General features: G+C 37.3%; 1 protein-coding gene across 1 annotated transcript in view; it reads right to left on the bottom strand.

The window, feature by feature from the left end:
- Positions 1–22,032, bottom strand: part of ATP2A2 (ATPase sarcoplasmic/endoplasmic reticulum Ca2+ transporting 2) — a 44,640-nt gene that overhangs the window by 7,069 nt on the left and 15,539 nt on the right. Inside the window, exons 6-13 of the mRNA XM_026058855.1 lie at positions 12,225–12,305; positions 10,252–10,337; positions 8,064–8,528; positions 4,914–5,002; positions 1,723–1,825; positions 1,071–1,202; positions 859–981; positions 448–666 (exon numbers count right to left, since the gene is read on the bottom strand). Of these exons, the coding sequence (XP_025914640.1) occupies positions 448–666; positions 859–981; positions 1,071–1,202; positions 1,723–1,825; positions 4,914–5,002; positions 8,064–8,528; positions 10,252–10,337; positions 12,225–12,305 (1,298 nt within the window). The remainder of the gene's footprint in view (positions 1–447; positions 667–858; positions 982–1,070; positions 1,203–1,722; positions 1,826–4,913; positions 5,003–8,063; positions 8,529–10,251; positions 10,338–12,224; positions 12,306–22,032) is intronic.

The following is a 22,032-nucleotide window of genomic DNA, read 5'->3' as shown; positions in this document are numbered from 1 at the left end:
AGTCTCTAGAAACAGTTTAAGGTGATATGATCCTATATATAAGAACATTATTTAAGTATATAAATATAATAGTATGACTGGCAAGTGACTGTTTTGCTAATATCTTATTATGCTTTTAGTCAAGAAGCAGCAGTATGCCAGCCAGGAGTCGTCCCCCCCCCCCCCTTTTAAAACCCAAATAAACTGGGGAAGGAGAGTAGGGGTGACAGGTATAATGTAATTGATAGAATACACCCAAATTTTATCCCTTGAGTTTCTTCACAATGGCATATATAGCTATTTAAATTAATGGCTCCCCCCACCAAGATGTGGTTAACTGTTGTGTCCAACATCAAAAACACTCAGTAAGACAAAATTCTCAACCGTAACTTCCTCAAGAAAGAATCAAACATAAGGAATCACCATGGGAGAGGGGGAAACTATAAAAGGAGATTTTACTAAACTAACCTCATAGTTGATGAAATTTGAGGAGTCCTCAAGATTCATTTCTTCTTTTCTGGGTGGATTGTCATGGGTTGCTAGAGCCAAGCAGCGCAGGGTGTCTCTGCCAGTTCCCCACTCTCTAATAACAGACATTATTTTCTGCTTAATTCCTGATGTTAGTGGTATTTTAGCATTTCCGACACGGACATGCGTACATCTGTCAATTACACCTTCAGGAGCACCCTGCAGAGACAAAGATCATCTCAGTCTTATAAATCACTTTCTATCATAACATATCCATCACTATCTATCATATCATATTTCCTCAAATTAAAGAAATCCACCTTCAAGCTGCAATTAGCTTTGCTATAATTTTTAGTATTGTGCTGCCTTTGCAGCCACTTCGTAACCGCGTTTCTCACATGTGGAGCTCACCTTAACAAACATCTTGCTCATGGATGTGCGGCTTGGTTTGTTCGGTGTGCAGTAGACAGACATTGATTTCCTGTCTCTTGAGAATTCTAGGGTGAACTCTTTCTTCATAAGTTGTTTTATCACCTTATGAAGAAACAACAGCATAACAATACATTTAGATAATATATACTATAACTGCCTCCCCAGTAAATTCCAAATAAAAGAGTACTGACCGAGTTGCAAGCATTTGCACGTTCAATTCTAGAAAGTCCTTTCAAGTCCGTGTCAAATACATTCATCTTTTCAACCAGACAGGTAAGTGCCGTCTCTGTGGCTTCACCAACTTTTTCATATACTCCCTTAGCCTTTAGTTAACACAAAGCAAAGCACAAAAAACCATAGGAGTTTACTTTAAATCTCACCATGGACCTATCAGAGACAAAGTTCAAGTTTCACAATGAAAAGAAGTGCTTAACAAGTCTTACTGCATCTTATGAAACATGCAAAGCTATTTTTAAAAAGCAACTTTGGAGTGTACAGTTTATATGAAGCTTCAAGCCTTTCCTCTTAAGGCCAGCAGAGAAGGATGTTAGTGTTTTATCATGAATTAAGTGATGATGAGATGTAGAAATTTTATGGAGGCAAGGCAATAAAATAGCCGTGCATTCTACACAGCAACACATTTCTTAGTTTCAGATTACTCTTGCGGTTTGAGTTAAGTTTTCTCAGTGTTAAACAAGCAAGTTATTCCCAGAATTAATACTTCAAAAGACCTAAATGCTCTCCCTTGAACAGAAAATTTACTACTGAAAGTTGTTACATAGACAGATGAGACTATTTATCCTCACTTTCACACTCTCTTCTGTTCTGATAGATAATACTTACTTCATTGTAATCCAAAGAGGAATCATTACAGAGTGCACAGATCGTTGCAAGTTCCACAAGGCCATCATACTGGCTACATTTAATAAGTTTGTCATCTTTATGCCTTTCCAAAGGAAGAAAAGGGGGAGATTTAAGTCAGTTACCTAGTATCAGTATCTCACTTATTTCCCCTCTTTAATCCCTTTATTGTATTTTCACTTAGCACAGTGTTTATTAATTATGGACTTAGCACTACAGAGATCACCAGAGAATTTAACTACCTTGAAAAAGAACATACTCTTATTAGAAATTACTGAGAAGAGTTGATTTTATAAAGGCGAGACTTGAAGTTTAGGGCAAACAGGCATAAACAGAATGATACGATTATCAATGAAATCAATACCTGAATTACAAAACCGTATTTCCTCCAGTGACAATTATATAGTAATGGAGAACAGAAGTGAAGAGCTTAGCAAAAGAAGAATATGAAAGCAGTATTAAGAGTATGCAGGACTTAGAGGGGAGTTCCAAGAAGGAGAGGGATATGGCTGGATAAATTAGGAGTCTACCTTCCTTACTTTTACTGCATTTTCTGCAGATTTACTGCTATGCATGGATTGGACAAGCATAAAAGCAGATGATTTGGCATTTTTCATTTCTTAAAAATTAATCTGTACTATATATGAATCTTCTAAGCCAATGAAAAGCTAAGTCATTTCACAACACAATTTGCACTAGAAGAGAAATATTACTCTTTTCTGGTAGTCATAGACACCTAATGATAAATATCTGAACTCTTTTAGAGAGAGGGAACATACATTTTCCCAAGATAACACACCTTTTAAACACCACAGATAAGAAATGATTTCTTAGCTTTCACCTTTGGAACTGCGGTTAGATAATAAATGAATTCGTTTTCTAGAACATCAATATACTTCTAGACTAGCATGAAAGAAGTGAGATTTAATGTTCAATACTGTTCCCCCCCCCCCCAACAAATTAATACCAGTCAGTTCCTATATAACAAATTTAATTAAAGCCCCGGGCAGGGGGTGGGGGGGACAACTGGTGGTAGAAAGAATTGGTCTCTGCTCCATAAGAATTAATAACACAGCCTATGACATGTCTCATTACATAAACCTTTCCTCAGTCTTTTAGTATTACTAACAATTCCAAGGTTGTGTAACATAGCATGTGAACAAAATTTACTTAAAAAAAAAAAGCCTCGTCCTTTTAAACATCGTTTTGCATACAATTCTACAGCCATAAACAAGATTTAGTAATTTTACGCTCTTATCTCTTTCAAGTTCTCAGCAGCTCTCCACTTGTCAGCCTCATCTATCACAGCTTACGCTTCTTGTTTTCACCTGTCCTGAACTTGAAGACAACCAGCATATTTGAATATTCATAGCTTGTTATGCCATTTTTCCTGCCTACCTGTTCCTTTATCATACACAATTTCTGAAGAATGGCAAGTGCACGTGGAATGAGTTGCTGGGTCAGTTCTGGGTGAAGGGTTGTTTCCCCTGCCCCGTTAAACTTCTGGCTTTTAGATTAGCAAGAGATTAATTCGCTTGAAGTTCAAATACAATCTGCTAGCTTTTGCTGTAGTTCTCCCTTAATAATCATTGTTAGTTTTGTGCCGTCAGTTTGCAACCATGCACATTGTTGAACCGTTTGAAGTAGTTTTGTCAGGTCTAAGCATGCAATTTCCTAACCAAGAAATCAGTCGCTAAGAAATTTTAGTGTTTCAATATGGAATTTTTGTAATTTTTACTCCAAATGCTTCTTTGAAGGCAAAGTTATGTATCAAGTACTTTAAAAGTAAGTGAAAATTATTGATTTATTGCAAAAATATACTCAGGAATGACAGTAGGCTGTCTAAACAGCTGTAGAAAAAAAGTACTTGAAGTTAAGTACAGGAAGACAAGTATCTGTCAGGAATGGTGTACATCTACAACAAGTCCTGCTTTTGGGCAGTGCAGACTAGATGACCTCTTAAGGTCAGTTAAACTTTATTTTCAGTGACAGTTTGGAATCCAAGGTGAAGTCAGTCACTTTAGTAAAATCCTGACAAAGTCAGTGACAGAAAAAATTCTATTCATAAAATTCCATCCATAAACACTGAAATACATTTATTAGCCTTAAAGGCTTGAGCATTTAGCTGTTCATTTTCTGATGCTCCAAAACAGCTTTTCTATGGTAATTTCCCTTCCATAGAATGTTCTCTACGTACGTAAATGCAGTGCTATTAACATGCTTTTTCACATTTCCCAGTTTCAGCAAGTAAAATAGAACATTAACATACACTGATGACTGTTTTATTATACTTGACATCTGTCACTATGCTATATTTTATTATTTTGATTACCTAGAGCTCTTACAAGACCAGCTAGAGCATAATAGCTGGATGCTTTACAAGATCTAGAATGTCATCTTGCTTAAGTAAATTCTGTCTCCTGAAATGAAAGCGTAAGCTTTTCACAGCAGTTAGCTTTGAAACAACAACAACAAAAAAAAGACTTGGAAAATTAAGATTTCCATCTGCTGGGAACACTGTGGTCTTAACTGCTATGGAAATTAAACAGAGATAATCACTACCGAGATTGGTAAAGATTGCATGAAGTCAGAGGTATGCATGTGAAACTCCAGAAGGTTTCGAGGTGTTTACAATAATGGAATCTATTTCAGCTTCAGGCACAGGAGAACTCTGTAAGTATTCCAGTAAAAAGAGGCTCTCCTTCTAGAAGCAGAACTATAAAATTCCTGAAGTTGTCAGGATGAACCCCCTATCCCATTGGTAGAGACTTGCAACTGAGAAAGTAAAACATGAATTATCTTTCCTTTCCAAAGTGAGTGGGTTAGCAGAAGCCTGCAGCACATTAAAATAACTAATCTTAGTCTAAAAAATTTAAAAAAATTGCAGTAAAAGAAATCCTCTCAACCTACCTTTAACTTTTCTACATTCTTCAATACTGCAATGCCTAATAGTCTAAAAATAAGGTTTTCACATGAGAGTTTACTTCCCTAGAATTTAATTTTCTTTTACTGTTCATTACTGTTCCCCCTAACCCTTCAGTCTGTACTCTCACTGGCTGAAAAACTTGCATGTATAAGCAAGTGTTATCAAATATTACACGCATCACTTTCCAAATCTATAGCAATAGTCAATGGATAAATAGACAAATATTTAACTTCAACAAAACACTTACACTTCTCCCATGGGAGCATATGTTGAACCTGTTACAGTAAATTCATTCAGAGCACAGCTATCTCCTTCTACTCGGTCCAGGACAAACATCTGAAATTAAAGTTAAAAGTGTTACTGCCTTTGAAAAACATTTAACACAAGAGATTTAAACAGGCTTAATTCTAAGCAAGCAGGTACAAGGGCAAGTCCTCAAGTTCAGTAAGCAAAGTGGACAAAGCAAGATATGATACTCTGAATTTCAATCCCATACATGTCTGAACAGCTCCTAATATTTAAGCATGAAGTACTTGAACAGCACTTCAGTTTTCAAATGAGATGTGTCTAACGATTGTGGCACAAGTAGGTCAAAGAATTGAAAATACGCACGCTGCGTACACCATTAACTTTAGCTGTGAGGCCTACTCATAGGTTCACCTGACAATACTGACCCTAGCAAAGTTTTTCCTAGGCTTCAGACTTGTAAACTAATTCTAATATATATTTGAAACAGCAGTTCCAATCAAAAGCAGCATAGGGCAGCTTGGGAACAGACAGTTTTCGCAAAAGCAAATATACAAAGTATCTACAAATAGTAGTAGAAGCTTCTAGATGTAGGAGAGGAGGTTTTAGGCAAGAGCCAGACGATGGTGAGTTCCCCCTAATACCAGCCGCTAAGTGAAAGCATGTCCTGTCTTGGTTTTCTGCTCATAAGTCATTTTGCCATCAGTACACTGCTAGATTAGAAACATTCAGACAGCTCAAGTGCCCCTGTAGCACAGACTGGAGTGTTATTTTCAAGTGAAGAATATGCTAATTTGAAGGATGCATTTGTACCCCATAAGGCATCTGCATCTCTTAATCTTTCCTTTGTTTCTCTTTCCACTGTAGGAGAGCTGCGGACAGAACCAAATCTGGGAAGACAGATAAAAAAACACAGCGCCTCAAATTGTGATATTTCATCATGACAAGTGGCCAATCTGTTGACATCCAACTTGCTGGAGTGGTAGCAGAGAAGAAACAATGACTCACTGATTGATCGTATACCTTACTAGAATTAATTACTACCTTGTTTGTATAAACCATTCTGCATATCATGTTTTAGCAACATCTCGCTTTCACTTCATTGTGCTGCCTTACATTTTAAGCAAGCATCTTCACAAAATATAGCCTAATTAGGCTATTAACAATTGATCTGCAGCGGTATCTGGAGACCTTATAATCTCCAAAGTGGTTTAAAATAAAACAACTAAACAAGCAGATAAATTAAAAGCCCACAAAGCAGCGTCACCGCATTCTGGTCAGAGGCAGACCCCACAGGAGGACATTAAAAAAGACAGCAAGTCTTCACCTGAAGAAGGGTCACTTTCAACAGAAACATTTTAGTATAGGGTTCCTTTAGACACTTAGGAGTTACTACTTAACATTACGAAAGTTAAAACTGCAGATAGAATTACTGTTGCAGAAAAGACTACTTGAAAAGCTAGGCAATTTCTCTGCTTAGTGTGAAAAGAGTAAGTGTATTGTTTATGCATGTTAGGATTTTGCTACTTTTTGCAACCTCCTGCAATTAAGGTTATTACGTAGCTGCCACAGATACCAAGGACATAAGGAAATTGTACTGCACCACATTTAAAACATTTGGTCCTCTAAATTTAAGGAGTAGAGCATTTTGAGCTTTTAAATAAACAGATCTGAAGGTTTTTAAATGAGAGTTAACAAGGAAGCTGCCTGCTTTTGGCATCTGTGTGACGAAAAAATCCCTGCAAAGACTAGGGCAGTTATGCAACTCTACTGCAAGTAACCTCCTCTAGAATACTGATGAGCAGCTGCTTTGTGTCTCTTAGGTATAAATACTACAATACTTAAGCAAGCAGAACAAGTCAACCACCAATTAAAAAGAAAAAACCATCAGTCACGTGAGAATAAAGTGTTTAAGGCTTAAACTTTTGCCAGAAACAGTGGTCTGTAGTGCTCAACATTTACACATTTGGAATTCTAACCCAAAATAATGGCTTTGAACAAACATTTGATGTCACAGAGTTGCTATGCTGCTGATCGTCTACAATTATTCAACTGAAGGATTTTTATGGAGAAAACATTAAGTTTGACACAGAATATTAAGTAAATGGGAAGCACAGAAAACTGGCAACAGAACATGCACCATGTCAAGTGACCAGCTATACAAGTCCCAAATTAATCAGCACTAGAAAGAATATTGGGAGTAAGGGAGCAGGGGCAAGACGTGACAAGAGGTACAGGACTGTTACGCTAACCTAAAAATAAGCCATACCTTGAAGGTAACCCTGGCAATGCAGGTGGTGGTGTCAACTGCACCTCCAAGTTACCCTATTAGTCATCCAATATTACCTATTGAAAACATTACAGTGACCTACATCAGAGCAATAAAAGCTACTGAAGATAAGATAGCCAAACAAAGGTGGAGCTGTTCAGTAGTGAAAGTGACCTCAAACATCCAAGTTGCTTCTAGTAAAGCTTCCACCCTTTTCTCACTGCTAAGATTCTCCACCACTGAAACATGGCAGAGAGCATACAACTTCAACGTAGCAGAGGCAAGTGCCAATAAGTTACAGGAGGGAGGTTAAAAAGAAACAAGACTGAAAATGGTGTGAAAGAGTACCGACTTTGCTGTCATTTCGGATTTCCATTTAATGCTGGTTCCTCATGTACCCCAAGCTATAGAGAGAGCTTGAGAGGGAATGGGAAGAAGATTGCTCCAGACTGAACTAAATCAAAAGGAAGACTTTATAGCATTATCTTGCTATGTAAAGAGGTCAAAGTGTTCTACGCTCACACACCCCTTCTATAATACAACCTATCTTACCTTTCTGAAGCAGTGAACAAATCACACCAAATAATATTAGACTAAATGGTTTACAGACAGCCAATGGAAAGCTGCTTGCCAACAACTTTGCCTTCTATCAAGTGCGGGTACAGCTATTTTTAGCCATGACTAAATAAGGGAAGAGATAAAGGCCTTAAACACTACACAGTGGAAAACTGAATTAAAAGTGGAAGCTTATCTTAGGAAAATAAAGCAAGATTTTGATGATATGAGAACCAAAAAACTCATGATCAAAAGAATTCGAGCAATGCTGACTATTCAGAGTGGCTGAGGAGAAAAAGAAAAGCAGAGCAAGTCAATTCAACATACCCTGCAAACTGACATCTGATTCGTGGTCAGAGTACCAGTCTTGTCAGAACAAATAACCGAGGTGCACCCCAAGGTTTCCACTGAGGGAAGACTTCTAACAATAGCGTTCTTCTTGGCCATTCTGCGGGTTCCAAGAGCCAAGCAGGTGGTAATGACAGCAGGCAGACCCTCAGGAATAGCAGCAACAGCAAGAGCAACAGCAATCTTAAAGTAATAGATAGCACCTCGAATCCAGGAGCCACCATGAACTGGATCATTGAAGTGACCGATGTTTATGATCCAAACAGCAATGCAGATAAGCGAGATGACTTTAGACAGCTGCTCTCCAAACTCATCCAGTTTCTGTTGGAGCGGAGTTCTCTCTTGTTCAGTAGCCACCATCTCATCGCGAATTTTGCCAATTTCGGTGTTTACTCCTGTTGCAATAACCACTCCCATAGCTTTACCAGCAGCAATGTTAGTACCCTGAAGCAAATCAAGGAGAGGGGAGAAAGAAAACTTCAGTGAATCTGTAAACATACTGGCTTTCAACAGGCCTACTCCAGATTCTGAGATTAACTGGAATTTGATCTCAGCAGAAAGCATCAGACTTTATCACTTATTCTGGCTAATTTGTGAGGCAGTGATCCTGTGGTTCACATATCCCATTCTTATCAGCTTTAATAATTTATTTTGGATTCTATCTTGACAGTCATTCTTTCAGAATTTGGGAAAGGGGAGAGTAAAGGAGCATTAGTCCTTAAAGAGGCATCATTAGACTCCACTTTCTTTTTTTATTTTAGTCTCTCACTATAAAGACTAAATACAATACTTTAACATGATCAGTCAGATGGAACAGACATATCAAAACTAGCACAGCAAGGAAATCCATAATGAAATACCCCACAGCAAAAGCCAGGCTTGGACGCCTGCAAAACTCATCTGTTACCCTGCCCCTCACTATATCAATTTGTCTAATAAAAATAAACTGCTCTGTGCTCTCTCCACGAACTTCACCATCCTGAAGAGTTCTTAAGTATTGCTTATAATTTACAGTGCATAATTCCTGAAAGGCTTTTTGTTTGAACATACATACATTAGCACCATTCTCATATTTGCAATGAGTAGTTCCCAGATATCTTCCCTCAAAACACTTGCCTTTTTAGAAAACTAACCTTTACTGAGACAGCAGGTGGAAAACAGGAGTTGACAGGAAGCCTGACACACTAAGACAAACATCTTTCCTATCAAATGCTTAAAGATAAAGACTGGAGTTGTTGCTATCTTTCAACATTTTAGTTTTATTTGGTTTACAGAAGTAAAGTAAAGCTTTTAAAGCCTAGCCTATTACAATAAGTCTACAACATGGCTTTTTTTTTCTTTCTTTCAAAGAAAGAATCCTCATGCAAGCACAAATCAGAGACTGAGATTCAGCTAGGATATGCAAAAAGGGGGGGAAGAGGGGAGAATGACATTTCTCCCAGTATTTGCAAGACACTCAGTACTCTGGCATAGTTTTTTGTTTATAGCTCATCAAAATGAATCAGTATTGCCCTATTATATGCAGCAGCATGACTAAAGCCAGCAGCTAAGTAGAACGCATTTCTATTGGAATAATTTAAGGATTTTTTTTTTTTTAATCTGGCAAAACACAATCTTAATAGGGATATTTACTAGGGGTAATAGTTGTGTTCTGTGGGGCTCCTTGAATGAACATACTTAACATGAGCAAGAACAATTAGATTTTCTACAAGAAATCTACCAACAATAAGAAAATTATTTCAATATCTGAAGACAAGTAATATAATTCAAACAGTTTCACGAAACAAATTTGAATAAGCCACTTCAATCCTTTTTCTCAGTTAAGTTGGGCATTCTTTTCAGTCTTAAGAAAAAAACAGAACAAAACTTCTTTCTAAATTATTAAGTGCAGGCACTCTAACTTTTAAGACTTTTTCCTGTGAAGGACATGAATAAGTTTCCCTATAAAAATTGGTTTCAACAAGCATCCTCTCTGAGGACACCTTTTAATAGAAGTTCCTTCTAATTTCTAATTCGTTGGATTTGATGCACATGGTGATATGCATACAGAATACAGAAAGGAAGTCAATACAGCTTTTAGGTGCAGATCTAAAATTCTGCATATTTTCAATTACCAGCTCCTGCATTATTTTACATTGTTTTAAAAATTCCAAAACATATAACTTACAGAAAAAAGCATATTCTTCTTGTCTTGGTTTACAGCACGAGGATCAGGCACAGGGTCAGTATGTTTAATAACAGATACAGATTCACCTAAAATGAAGATAGGTTTAAGAAGAGATTATACGCACAGCTTTTCACTTCCCTACAGAACAAGATTATACCATCTTCCATCCTAAAAATTTTTAGGATGTCATAAATTTCCTTTTATATTTCCTCATATGACTTTACTTAATCACTTAGGTGAAACATGAAATATTCCAGTTGATCAAAAAAATTGAATGGCTAGCTTTTAATAAAAATAGGATAGCACTTAATTAAAATAACCATTTTGTATGGTTAGAATTAATGAAGCATATACCTTTACTTTCAAGGGACAAAGAAGTGATCAAATAAACAGCTGATACTTCACATTTTAATACAGCAAGATCTACTGTATAAAGGGTCAACCCTCAAGAGTATTTCACCAGGATCTTTTTTGTCTAGAGCGTTATTTTGTGCGCTTCTCATGCACTAACAAATACTTCCATTCCCTGTGCATTAGAAGAGTTGTGTTCTCATTCAAATAGGTAGATCTTACTAGTGTTACACTCTCTTTGGCAGGCCTTAAATTTTTCTACTGATTTTTACAGTCTTATGCAGTCAACTGTCAGTTAACATCTTTAGTGGGAAAGTCTTCAGAAAACTGTTCCATAAAAACCTTAAATATATATCAATTTCTATAAATGTCACATAGGAATAGAAAAGTTCCTTTCTATAAGGACAGATTTTAATGACTACATCAAATTTCATTAAGGTGGTAACTCAGTGACTGAAGCTAAGAGCACACTACAAGAGAGTCAAAGCTTCCTATTAAAAGGCCTTGATAAATAGCATCTTACACTTCTGTCCTTTTTTATTGTTTGGAGACCCAAGTATTAACTTGAAATAGGCTGGAAACAGAAAACTAATTTTGGGGGGGGTGGGGGGAAGAATCTGTTCAGTTATTTAAACATAGGCACTGAATCATTATTCCCTTTATAGAGGCTTCTGGTGGATGTTTTCTTCTAGTTATTTCAGTTCTGATTCCTTGACAAACATGGACTGCCTACATTTTCACATGCTAAACAAGTAAAATTGAGACACTAGCTCACAGGTCAGCAACACATCAGTCCTACGCTACTCAAGATCTGTACTGAGAAACTTCGGAGCCTGTTTCAAGACAGACAGTGATCAAGAGTAAGTTTTCTGATGAATAATTTATGGTTTTAAAATTCAGGGCGAGTTGACATAAATTTATGCTACCAAAACAGGCAGACAGATCTTCGAGTTCCAGCTGAGAGAACACTTGTAGCATGCTTGGTTGCCTCTAAGTTTCTTTCCTATATTCAGAAGTAGTTTTAGGTTGTTTTGTTTTCAACGAGTCTGAAGAGTGCTCTAAATATAGCTCCTGTATTCCAGAGCTAGTACCACAAAACACATGAATGTGCATGCAGAGTTTCAGCAAATAAGGCTTTAGTGCACCCAGCCTTTAATAACAGCAATTTAAAAGCTGTCTGTATTTCAAGTTAACCATTTCTGTCTTACAAGAAAGAATAATAAGCATCACAGAAAGCAAAATTCATTTAATAAATTCCCATACTTTCATATTTGAGCAGCAACAAGATGTTCAGATCTAGACGACTTCATAAACTAGAATAGAAATTCTTAATTTTTAGTTCCCCACAACTTACTAGCGTCTCTCTAATAAAAATACACCAAAAAAAGCATTACAAGCCCCAGTAAGAATGTTCATCCCATGAAACTGAGCACATAAAGTCAATGACCAAGAAACACATTCAGACACTTTAAGATTTAAGTTACTAGATTAGAAATATACTGTACTTGAATGCCACACATTGAATAGCTACAGGCTTGTCCCTAAGGGACTATTCCAAACAAATAGTGAAAAGGCATTTTCAAATATGTGCATAATTATAAAAAAAGCCACAAAAGTTGCACCTGTGAGAATTGACTGGTCTACCCTTAGAGTTGTAGATTTGATGGAAGTAATTCTTATATCAGCAGGAACCTTGTCTCCAACTACAAGAAAACAAGTAAGAGAAAGTCAGAATGCAGTTATTTGAAAGATTTCGAACTAGACATAATATTACCTCTTTTTGTCAGGAAAATGATTTTCCAGTAACTGTTCAGTTAAGTAAGATTACTAACGGCTTCTTACAGCTTTTGTGGATTGCAATACTTTAATTGTATGAATGTCCAAGATTGCTCAGGCAATTTAGACTTGCCTTCAAGACCTCTACCCCAACCCAATTTCAAAAAAGAAGCTGTAATTCACTAACTCTTGTTTTTATATCACATGACTACCATTTGACAGCAAAGGGAGAACATTCTGAAGAGAAAGATACCAATTTCAGAATACATATGAAAAAAAAACAAAAAAAAACACACAAAGAAAAGCCCTGTAGCTAAGATGAACCAAGTTCCTTTTCAGAAGCACTGCCCTGGCAAATCTCCTGGTTGCTTTCTTTGTGCCAAATGTGACGGTCAGTCTTCTGCTGTCCAAAGATCAGAAAGTCACCTGTATTTATTTACTTATTTTTAGACTAAAAGAAGTTGTACTTCCTTCTTCTTTGGCACCGATTGTGAGAATAATGTGCTTCCACAAGCCTACTGTTTAATGTTATACCCCGAATACAGCCATATATTTTAGAGCTGGAAGTTAAATCCCAGTCATACGTTACCTTTATTTTCAGTAATGCTACTCACCGCCCAAACCCCAGTTAAATTTTTGGCAGAACTCTATGCTGTGTTTATCTTGTCTTATGACATTTACTTCTACTTTGTAGAACACAGAGGAAAGAAACCCCCCTCAAGCAAGCGTTCAAGCCGCTTCCCAACACCCAGGCAGCAGCCAGAACGAGAAGTTAACAGGACACTCCTGAAGATGGCAGAGAGTAACAGAACTGGTTGCCAGAGCTGTGTAGCCAGTTTTACTCTAGCATCTTTATCATCACTGAATTAATTCTTCCACCTTTCCAGTCTCCTTCATCTGGCTTTTCCTGGTTTATAAGAAAAGCAATAGAGGAACTAAAGCTCCACACCAAATAAGTGTTTTTGCACAAGCAAATTAACTTGTTAAATGTATGAGTGTCACTTCTGACTCATGTGCGGGGGGGGGGGGGTGTCTGCATTCTACACGTCAGTATTTTTAACAAATGTGTATAATCTTATTTGTAAAGTGGATTTAACGGTGCAAGTATCTAAGCATCAACTTCATATTTATTATGAAATAATGCATACAAAGGAGGGAAAATGCTTCGATCACTAGCTAATAAGACCTGATCTCGTCAGTAGATAGACTCTAATTTGTCCCCGCAGTAAAATGAAAACAAGCTGCAATTCCTGCAGGAACTGCTTATGCAACGACCAGCAACAGTGCACATTAACAAATAATGCCATGAGAACGTCAGGAGCAGTGCTACAACTTTAGAACATACAACCGCTCGGACAGAAAAATTATAGAACAGAAAGCTGAAGAGGAGCATTAAGTGCTTCTCTGAACTTCAAGCAAACTTGTTCTCCATGACTTTTCCTAAGGCCCCCAAAAGCCCCAACCACCATTTAAATCAGCAAAAGACCAAGTAGCTTGGCTTCAGGGGTTATACATATCTTCTTGTAACCATTATGTATACGAAGGGGTCCAATGAAAAGCCACAAATTCCCTTTTTGTATCATTATAGCATGTGAAAACTAATTTAAGCCACAATGCCCTTGAGCAGCAAGAGAAAATAGCATTAGACAAACAGTGACCTAGGCCAAAAATGGGAAAACTATTCAATATGCTCCTCTGATGTCGTGAGGGGGTTTGTATGTAGACATACAATAGCAGCTGGTTTTCAGCTATCACTGAACAACAGGCTAATACCTCAGTGCAGTGTGGTGTTAGGCCTGTCAATCTGTGCGTATCCATTTTTACCGAACTTTTAGCAGCTGGAAGACTACAGCCATCTCAATTACACTATTACATTTGACAAGACTTAAAAACTTAATCACTTTGCAACACACAAGAGAAGCTGTGAACAAATACCTCAAAACATTCAAGTAACTGGACAGAACATAAGGGAAAGGGCTCTAAGAAAGCTTGCAAGAGTCATCTTTAAATATACTGCTTTTGAATAGATATAAATTGTTCAAACACAAAAATGCAACATTAAAAATCTAAAGTGTCAGGAGCAACCCCTGCTCTAGTAGACTATTGATATCTAAGTGACAGTATTTCCGTGAAAATTACTTCTAATCACTACCAATTGTCCAAAACAACCGAACAGAGATGTTAAATTTGTCAAAATACCGCAGCTTGTCAGTTTATCTCAGCAATTTAAGACATGTATGTTCCCTCACCATCTCCATTTTAGAAGGCTCTAAGAAAATATTCAAGACATTTCCAATGGACAGGAAAGCTTTGCACCAGGGTCAATTTAAAAACTATTTTGAGCAGCTCTTTGTAAAATAACAGCTATGACACCAAGTCATTTATAGCTTGAATATACTTTCATGAGCTGAAAGTTATGATAGATGTGACACAGAAAATGTAGCAAGCAGTCTAGGGCAGGTCTCACCCACAGGTAAAAGTCTTCCTTTCCACACACTTTAACCTGGGAAAGAAACCAATCTCAAGTTTGGTTATTTTTGTTTATTCAATTATACTTCAGTCCACAGAACCAGTAAAAATATTATCCATGACTACTAACTTGGAAGGGAGCAAGACAACAAGAAACTAACGGCGGAATACGCATGCATGTTGCCCACTACAGCATTGCTACAATTTAAATGGATATAATCCCTCAGCTTTATGTTTAAAGAGATGAGCCAATTGCAGAAATATTTTTCATCTACTATTTTTACTTAAGTTTTTAATGCTGAAGAGTCACTTGATTTCTGTAACAGCTCAGAATAATCAAGTAAGCTGGTTTACAAACTGTCCAGATGCATTTTCTTAAAGTGTAGTTACACATTTGGTCAAATTACTTATGAAAACAGCCCCTCTAACTATGAAAGGGGCTGCTTCTTAGAAGAGGAGGAACAGGGTTTGGTTCAAGACATTACAACTCTATCCTTAAATCCTTTTATTCACACACAGAACACTTTCTCAGAATTTTAATACTGAGCTTTAGCACACAATCAAGGAATCTGTTTAAAAACAGCCTAACCCTTATAAGGGAGTCCAAAAAAAATTCCATTTTTATTAACTGTGCCTGAGTCTATTCTGAAGCTGGCAATTTACAGCTTTCACTTCTTGATAAAAATTGGAGTCACATTTAGTTTTAATATGAATTTAAGGTTAACGTCAACCATTATTTCCTTTTAAACAAGCCATATACCTTCAATGAAAATATGGACAATTTAATACCTGAAAATACTGGGTTCTTCAGCTACCTGTAAATACGTAGCAATGTTAATTTGCCAAGATTCCCATTGGTTACACCTAACCTTCTAGTCTTTCTTTTCAAGTTCAAAGCTCCCCATATCTTACCTTATTCCTCCCAGTATTGTGGCAGTATTACAGCTCAATCGCCACTCCATGTTTGCATTCATTTACACTTATGTTCAATTTTAAGCCTAGAACAGTCTTGTTTAATCAATGGAGCACGCCTGAAGTGAAACAAGTGCCTCAAGTGTTTGCAGAAATGACTGCGGTACCTTAAAGATTGGTCTTTTTCAGTAAAATGGTTCAAATCTTCAGATTTGTGTGAGCTGGCACTACTTTAATCAGTCATACTTTGGAAACGCCTAAAAATTGACTGCTGTCTAACACCATGCAAGTCAGCAGGATACTTTGTCAATTTTCTTAAGGGCTGGTTAGGCCAGGAATATACTGGTTTTAAACCACTAAAATGGCTGCAGATATTGCAGCCTAGATCCTCAAAATGAATTTAAGCACCTAGCTCCCTTCAGGGGAGGGAACCCTTCAACAGATTTCAGTGAAAATACAGAATCTTGGCATCTCTGAAACCCTGGAATTATTTCATTGCTAACACTTACAATTCTCAGTTTTAGCATTTTTAAACACAGGTACAACTCCAATCCTTCTCGAAAAAGAGCTTCCTCGCAAACAAAAGCCTCTGTAGGACAATCCAGAATACAGATTGCCCTATGCAACCTGGAAAGTTTCCCTGAATGAGAAGAGGATTTAAGTCTCCAAACTGACTTCAAGTATAGAGCATATTAAGAAACATTAGTCCTGATTTAATGTTTTACTGTGACTAAGTCCTGGACTAGAATCATCAGTTCATTATTTAGATATTATATGACGGCATTGATAACGTACCCTTTTACTTCAGCAGTTTCCAAGACAGCAGTAATACTAAACATTAGTTTTCAGGATCCCCATTAGAAGCCAAGAAATTCAGTGAAAAACCTCTAGAGCAGAAACGCACTATTAGCGTGTTGCAGGTTAAATCAGTCCGTGATTTAACCAGCCCAGGAAGCTAAGAAGTGATTGGGCACTTGTTCTACGATCAGTGAAGCTAGAGGGAAGAGAAACTATTAAAGCTCTTTGAATTTCAGTCCCTGTTATATTTTCAGCTACAGTTAGGAGTCAAAGAACTTTAGACTGCAAGAGGACCATAGTTCTTTTCCAAGTCTCAAAGGATGTTAACAGGTCTAATGAAGATTGTGGATGAGAGTAGGCTCGGGAAGCAGTGTTAGCTTTACCCCCCAAAAGCCATTCTGATGTACAAGAGTCTTCAAAACAAAGCCACTACTTCAAACGTGTACTTTGAACACTGTTATCAGTTCTGTTAACTGACTCTGATCCCTCCTACAACCGAAGACTTGCTAAGAGGAGGTTTGTAGACTTAGGTTTCCTTTTTAAAACAAACAAACCAACCAAACCTTTGTTTCCCCTTTAAATTAAGCCAAAATTCACTTCTTCATAAAGAAAGTGACCTGTTTGCAAAGAACATATACCTAAACGATCATGCTTAATGATAGTAGTTTTTCATGTGGAAGTCAGAATGGTTGTACAGCATGCATCCAGCACCTTCCTATCCATGTTTAACATTAACCAAAGTTAGCACGGGCTATAATTGCTATCTGTGGCATCGTGGGGGGAGGAGGGGGAGGGAGGTGGAACTGGACTTTTGAAATGAAGTTCAGCATCACAGCTCTGAACTATTCTGCCACTGTTGCCTCATTTTGTAAGAATTTTCAGGGAAGTTCTGAAGAACTGGGATACTGTTTCGACACACGGATGAACAGTTCTGGAAAGAAAAGTTCTTGAAAGTGAGTGAAAACATCCCCAAAAGAACAGCTTCCATCCAACACCATATGGAGATTGCAGAAACACACAAAATTGTTCCCCATTTTTTTAAATTAAAATACTTGAATAGATTAAGGTTCATTGTTAACACATTCCATGTATTTTAATTCCTAAGACACTACATTCTTTCTCCTATCTTGTCAGGATTTCCATCTCCGCCTGGAGTTAGAGCATCTTACCAAATTCAGCATAGATAACATACTACACTGCTATTAAAGCATCACCTTTGGTTCAAAATACACCGATGTCAAACATTCTGATGTTTGTTACCATCAAAAGAAATAAAGAAGGCATATTAATTCTTTTGCCAGAGCATTAAGTGTTATCAACTATTCTTCAGATTTTCCAACATTACACATTATTATGGATACAGTTATTTAAGCCATTTTTCCTAATGAGATCTTTAGCCTCTTAAAGAGCCAAAGTCCCCTTTCCCCCCTAAAAATGAGTTTCTCATCCTCCATTTTAGAGTACACGTCAGTGGGGGACATTTACCAATAAACTGTCTTTGAAACTGAGGCAGCTGAAACTCAAGCAACTGGAAAAAAAAATTAAAAACCCTAGGGCAATAGTTACGCTTTTTTAAAAACTGAAATGAGTAGGCTTAAGTAACACATACAGCAACCCACATATCTCCAAACACTTTGATCAACCAGAACTGAGCCATTGGGGGACAGTAATTGAAATTTGTACCTGAACAAGAGTAAAAATACATGGACTGCTTCTGTTTGGAAATATATTTATTGCAGCATAATAGTTTTTGCTATTAAACTTCCTTAATACAGGCTGAGCTTAGCTCCTCTTCCCTCCTCACATATATACACTCTAGCCTTTCTATTGTGTTTGATTTCCTTATGCCATCAGAAATTTAATTTTTCTTCCGTAATAACAGATTTTAAGTATTTATTATTCCCTGTTCAGGAAGTGTTAAAGTGCTACCAAAAATCAGAAGCTCTACAGAACAGGAAGATTATGTCCATCTACACTCTCATCCAAGGCCAAAAATGTCAAATGGTTAACCTGAGCAGAGTTTCACAATGAAATATAATTTAAACCTGGGCTCATTCAAAAACAGTAAGAAGCATCTCTTTTCAGCAAGATGAGGATAAAAGCAATGGTCCCTTCAGTTTTAACTGTACAGTCAAACAGTGTTTGCACTTACTGCCAGGAAGACAGAACAACCTAAGTTAATGAGAAATTCCTTACATTTTAAATGCAAGGAATTAATGTTCACAAAATAGCCTTCTCTATCATATACCTTGTTGCATTCTGGACAGAAAGCATCTTTGGAGCTTATTGTACAGTGCATGCAGAAGCGCAGTTATCCAAATCTAAAAACTGTTAGGGGTAGAATTTAAAATAATAACAACTTTTGCTAGACTAAGTAGAGGACAGCGATATCTTCCCATTGAAGCAGGAGTCCTGTTTCCAAATTAGACTGAGTTTGGATAATAGAGGAATAAACAGCAAGTATTTTGACAGTGCAGCATAGCTCCAAAGAGCAAGTTTTCTTTACCACCTTTCCCCCTCCCTCCAAATAAAAGCTTGCCTTGCCAAGGTGATATGGTATTGACAGAACATTATCTTTATGTTCAAGCATTTTGCTCAGCACTGTTTGTGCTGATAATAAATCCCCACAGAAGTATCAGTTCTATTAGAGAATATAGCAGCAGATATGTCGTGAATTCCAACAATGAAAATAGAATTAGTTTCACTATTACAGCTTAACAGTTTGGTAGCTCTAAAGGGAAATGCTACAAGAATTAGGAGAAATATAATTTGAGATGCCTTTCCTAAGTTCTCAAATATGTGCTGAAGGTGACATGAGTTTAGGTTGTGCCCTGGCTTGAACCTCGCATAACTCCACTGACTTCAGTGGGGTAGGGAATGAAGTTTGGACTGCATCTGGTTATCTCAAAACTGCCTCTGAGGTGTCAGACGAGTCTGACAGCCAAAATGTTCACTGAAGTCCACAGAAACAGATTTATGCACCACATGTATGCATTAACCAGTAATCACTGTCATGTTTTTTCTGGTTCAAAAGCAGTACTTTATGGAAAAAGCAACATAGATGCTTATTAAAAAAACAACCACTGACAATTTGCAATAGGTAAGAAAAAGCTTGCAGTTCACTTTTTTCATATCAGAGATGCTTTCAGCAACATGCTCTTAGGAAAACCTCCAACAGGTCAATATTCTAGGCTTAACTGTCCTCTCACTCCACTGTTTTGAAAATTATGTATTTTCTTCCAAACTAAGTACTATTCCAAAAGAAGTAAACCCATATCTTTAGCACAGAGTCTGAAGATCAGTTCTAGTTATTAAACAAAAACAAACAAACAAAAACACACCATAGGCACAAGAACCCAGGTACTTTGGAGCAAGATCCGCAACAGTGTTTGCTGCTCATGCCAAGAGGGAGAATCTATAGCTCTTCAGAGCCACACTGGAGTCAGACATATTTCACACCTTAAGAATCCTCCTTCCTAACTTTCTCCACCTCAAAATGTACCTTCCCTTAATTGTAAAAGCAGCTATGCTTTAGGAAGAGGCTTGAACAGCTCTACAGTCAGAATTAAATGCAAAACAAAAGATACAAAGCACATAGGAAAAAGTTATCTGTCAGAATACTAAATACTGAAAAATCAAGCCTTGTAAAGTAGTTCTAGCACACTTTATGCTAGGTATAAACTTAAAACTAAATCTTCAAGAATATCCACCAACTTAATAAGCAGCAGCTTCTGGGAACTCCATGTGCATTATTAAGCTGCTGAGTACCCACACGCGTAACAGCAGATGATAGGAATCATTGTTCGGCACTTCAGGGAAAGAGGGACTCTTGTGACTCCAATTTGTTCACTTACAGATTACAGCGAATGAGTATTAATTTATAAAAATAGGAAAATTACATACAATATATCTAAAAGGAGAACATTTTAGACAGGAAAATATAGTGAAAGTGAACAAAGTTCATTTCGGTTCCCAAACACATTGTTTAAAAATAAGCGATTTGAAACCAGTATATCCCGATCTGTCAGACTGAACTTACATAACTTCTAAGAACTAAAGCCAAGCTGTTTCAAGTTTCTCCTTAAAACGTTACTTTAACCAAGGTAAACAAAAAATTCAACCAAAGCATCAAATGACATCTTTAATCTATTAAGTTTGCCACTAGCTACAGATTTAGAGTGCATCCTCCAGGAAACTAAGCTTTTATAGCAGAGTTTTAATCCTTTTTAAGACAGACAAACTGAAAAGCCATTTGAGGACAGCATCTGGATTTTTTTTTCAGTTCATCAATTCTAAGAAACAAACGGTGTAGCTTAGTAACCCTTAGACACCAGAGTCCTGAAAACTATGCCCACCAGAGGTCAGCAAACAAATTCAAGGCATATATCCCAAACCCCTAAACCCCAACTCAATCCCAAGGAGTTTGCTGGTTGTACAGTATGTTTTCTACCAACTCTGCTTAAGTGGACATGGAAGAAAGTCTTCCTAAACAGATACGGTTAAGGAAATAATGTCTGTGGTTCATGTCTGAATGGCTGGAGCCTGTGTGGTGTCTGCTGTTACATTTGTGAAGTTTTAGGGCAGCATTTATGCTGAATTTGTTAGCTACCAGGCATAGTAAACAGTAGTTGTTCAAATGTTCTGCAGTATCCGTATGCACAGTGATCCCCAACATGAGCAAGTAGGCTACCCATCGCTTGCAGGGTAATCTAATTTACTTGAAGTTATTGCACATTTACTGTAGGGTGACAACATAGACCTGCAGTTTCCCCCTATTACTTCCAATTCAAAAAACTGCAACAAACAACCCCCCCCACACACACACACCACAGCCTCTGTTTACTCTGACAAAACAATTAAAAAAAAAAATCTCTTCTAGTAGCTTTATTTTAGAAGTCCATGGGAAAGACTGAACAGTCTATGTAATGAATGAAGTCAAACTCTGAAAATAGCCTAAGGAGCCAGAAAGAAAAGTAATAGTATAAACCATTATTGTATTGTCTTTTGGACATATTCAGCAACTCAAGTGCCTTTAAAGGATTGAAGGCTACTAAAAAGACCAAGAAACTTTGGAAACATTTCATTGCAACTTGTTCTCAAGGAACTCTTACAATGTAAAGAGGCATTCCCCACCCCCCACCCCCCCAAATAAATTGCAAGACCTGTCCACAGTAGAAATCCTACAAGCAAGAGCATTCTCTGTCAATCCAAATATAGTTACTTAAAATTAATAAAGCTGATACAGCATTACACACAATTACTCTGTAATGAAGACCTGTAGAAAGCTGCTCAAAATTAGGTATCAACATGGGGGAGAGACCCATCACCTGGTTATTTACGCCACTCAGTTGAAAGATATTTGCCTGGACACACAAATGTCATTGGCACTTTGCCTAGAATTCCATACCCAGATATGTATCCTAGTATGAAGTGCTCTGTCACTTCCCTACATGGTCATCTTTTTGCGAACACCAT

This window comes from Apteryx rowi, unplaced genomic scaffold, assembly GCF_003343035.1.
Source record: "Apteryx rowi isolate R43461 unplaced genomic scaffold, aptRow1 scaffold_15, whole genome shotgun sequence".
NCBI lineage: Eukaryota > Metazoa > Chordata > Aves > Apterygiformes > Apterygidae > Apteryx > Apteryx rowi.
Note: the sequence above shows the minus strand (reverse complement) of the source record. Positions and strands in the feature narration are given on the sequence as shown.